This window comes from Babylonia areolata, chromosome 16 (assembly GCF_041734735.1).
Source record: "Babylonia areolata isolate BAREFJ2019XMU chromosome 16, ASM4173473v1, whole genome shotgun sequence".
Taxonomy (NCBI): domain Eukaryota; kingdom Metazoa; phylum Mollusca; class Gastropoda; order Neogastropoda; family Buccinidae; genus Babylonia; species Babylonia areolata.
The window spans coordinates 23,907,725-23,910,815 of NC_134891.1; the positions used below are offsets into that span (position 1 = coordinate 23,907,725).

At 43.6% G+C, this 3,091-nt stretch overlaps 1 protein-coding gene across 2 annotated transcripts in view; it reads right to left on the reverse strand.

Moving 5' to 3' along the window:
- Window positions 1-653: 653 nt before the first annotated feature.
- The window catches only part of LOC143290937 (neurofascin-like), a 39,247-nt gene continuing 36,809 nt past the window's right edge, over window positions 654-3,091 (reverse strand). For both annotated transcript variants that reach the window (XM_076600508.1, XM_076600507.1), the window contains exons 12-13: window positions 2,411-2,548; window positions 654-791 (exon numbers count right to left, since the gene is read on the reverse strand). In XM_076600508.1, coding sequence (XP_076456623.1) covers window positions 718-791; window positions 2,411-2,548 — 212 coding nt within the window. In that variant the 3' untranslated portion in view covers window positions 654-717. The remainder of the gene's footprint in view (window positions 792-2,410; window positions 2,549-3,091) is intronic.

Here is a 3,091-nt window from a genome sequence, read left to right on the forward strand (position 1 = left end):
CTATAACGGTTGATACACGAACAGCCGTACCCGCTTTTGCCTTCACATACACACACACACACTCACGCACGCGCACACACACATACACTCACGCACGCGCGCGCACACACACACACACACACACACTCACTCACACACATACGCACACACTTTCACATACATCCAAAATGAGTTTTCAAAAACTTTAAAAAAAATTCTCGACTTGTGTCTTGATCCCTCCAAACAAAGATTGGAAATGTGAATGGATTATATATATATAAAAAAAGTACGTATGTTCAAAACGTTACAAACATATCATGCTTCTCACAAGCAAACAGCTGAACATTGAGATAACAAACAACAAAAAGATCTCACACGAAATCAAGCAAAACATATCAAAATACAACAGTTCCCCAAAAATATTTAAACAAAAACAAACAAAAAATGCTTTGTGAAAGCTCTTTTTTTTTTTTCTTCAAAAAATAGAAAATAATCATGTAAAACGTGGATAAAATCCCGTTTTTCAAGCGTACATTTGAAAACAAACGATCCTTTTCCTTTCTCCCCCCCCCTCAAACCAAGACGAAAAAAAAAAATCAAATGCAAGCAGACAATACAAGGGAAAAAACCCCGCTTTGGGGGTAAAAAAAAAAAAAAAAAAAAGGGTGGGGTGGGTTGGGGGGGAGGGGGGGGTGGGGAAAGACCGGCAACTCTGCCTGCTCCACTCCCTTCACCAATCTAGATTTCTTCGAACGAGTGGTCCATAATGTCCCTCTCTGGGTTCAGCCGGTGCTTCTTCTCCTCTTTATCCACTGCAATCACACCGCCAATCGATCAACAATTCAATCAATCGATCAGTAAGTCAATCAATAAGTTAATCAATCGCTTAGTCATCAAACAACAACAACCAAAAAAAAAAAAAAAAAAAAAAAAAGAAAAAAAGAAAGAGGCTCATTTAATCAGTCAATTAAAAAATGACACCAATTAACACGCTACCAACCTTCAATCCATCCATCCATTCATCCATCCATCTGTGAAAACGCACACGCAAAAATATTCACTTTGGACACACACACACACACACACACACACACACATCCTGCCCAAACATAAATGTATATTTGTATATTGCGTGTGGGTTCTTACGTTTGCTCTGAGAGAGACACATAGTACCAGAGAGAGAGAGAGAAAGAGAGAGAGAGAGAGAGAGAGAGAGAGAGAGAGAGAGAGAGAGGTAGACAGACAGAGACAGGTACTGACGCAGGTAGGCCTGACGAGACTAAACTGTAGCGGACCATGAGGACAATGACAGCCAGACAGACAAGTAGACAGCCAGCCAGACAGACATGACAGACAAGTAGACAGATAGACAGACAGACAGGTACTTTAAAAAAAAAAAGCTAACTGAGAAGAGAGGAACAGGGAAAGTAGTGTGATGATTTAAGGCATGGGTGGGGTTGGGGAGATAATGCATTCTCGTCTGAAATCACAAATGTGGATAGACGTTAAGCAAAAGAACGAACGAACTAACAGGCAGGCAGGCAGACATACAGGCAGGCAGACAGACAGGCAGGCAGACGTACAGACAGACAGGCAGGCAGACACACGGGCAGACAGACGTACAGACAGACAGGCAGGCAGGCAGATAGACATGACAAACAGACAGACAGAAATACGGGCAGACAGACAGACACACGGGTAGACAGACAGGCAGACAGACGTGACAGACAGACAGACAGGCAGGCAGACAGACATGACAGGCAGGCAGACAGGCAGACAGACAGACAGGCAGGCAGACATACAGACAGACGTACAGACAGACAGACAGGCAGGCAGGCAGACAGACAGACAGACAGACGGGCAGACAGACAGGCAGGCAGACAGACAGACAGACAGAAAGGCAGACAGACAGACAGGCAGGCAGGCAGACATACAGACAGACACACGGGCAGACAGACAGACAGACAGACGTACAGACAGACAGGCAGGCAGGCAGATAGACATGACAGACAGACACACGGGCAGACAGGCAGGCAGACAGACGGGCAGACAGACGTGACAGGCAGGCAGACAGACAGGCAGGCAGGCAGACATACAGACAGGCAGACATACAGGCAGGCAGACAGACAGACAGGCAGTCAGACAAACAGACAGGCAGGCACAGGCAGGCAGGCAGGCAGGCAGGCAGGCAGACAGACAGGTACTGACACAGGCATGACATAGGTATGCTACGGACCGTGAGGAAGATGGGGAGACAGACAGGGAGACAGGTAAACAGGCAGACAGACAGGTAAACAGACAGACAGACAAACACACGGGTAAACAGAAAGTCAGACGACTAGCAGACAGACAAGACAGGTTAAACAGACAGATAAACAGGCAGACAGGTAGAAAGACAGAAAGACAGACAGACAGACAGACAGGCACTTACACAGGTACTCTTGGCGAGGGTAGTTGTAGCGGACCATGAGGAAGATGGCGATCAGGGCGATGAGCAGCACCAGCACTCCCCCCACCACCCCCAGCCACCACAGGTTCAAACCCCGGGCCTCCACCATCCTTTCTGTCACTGTGCTCCCCAAACCGACCACACGCACAGTGCACACAGCGGGTATGATCGACAGTCATGCCACTACTTTTATTTTATTTTATTTTTATTATTTTTATTATTATTATTTCATTTTATTCATTTATTCTTTTATATTTTTATTTTCTATTTTTTTTAATAAAAATGTCATTTTCTATTTTATTTTATTTTATTTATCATTTTTTGAATTTATATTTATCTATTTATTTATTCATTTATTTATTAATTTTATTTCATTTATTTTATTTTTCTCAAGGCCTGACTAAGCGCGTTGGGTTACGCTGCTGATCAGGCATATGCTTAGCAGATGTGGTGTGGTGTATATGGATTTAACCGAACGCAGTGACGCCCCCTTGAGCTACTGATACTGCCACTACTACTGCTACTACTAATGATGATGATGATGATGATGATGATAACAATAACAATAATAATAAATAAAATAATAATAACAATGTTGATGATGGTGATGATGATGATACTGATAATGACAGTGTTGATGATACTGATAATGAACTGATAATA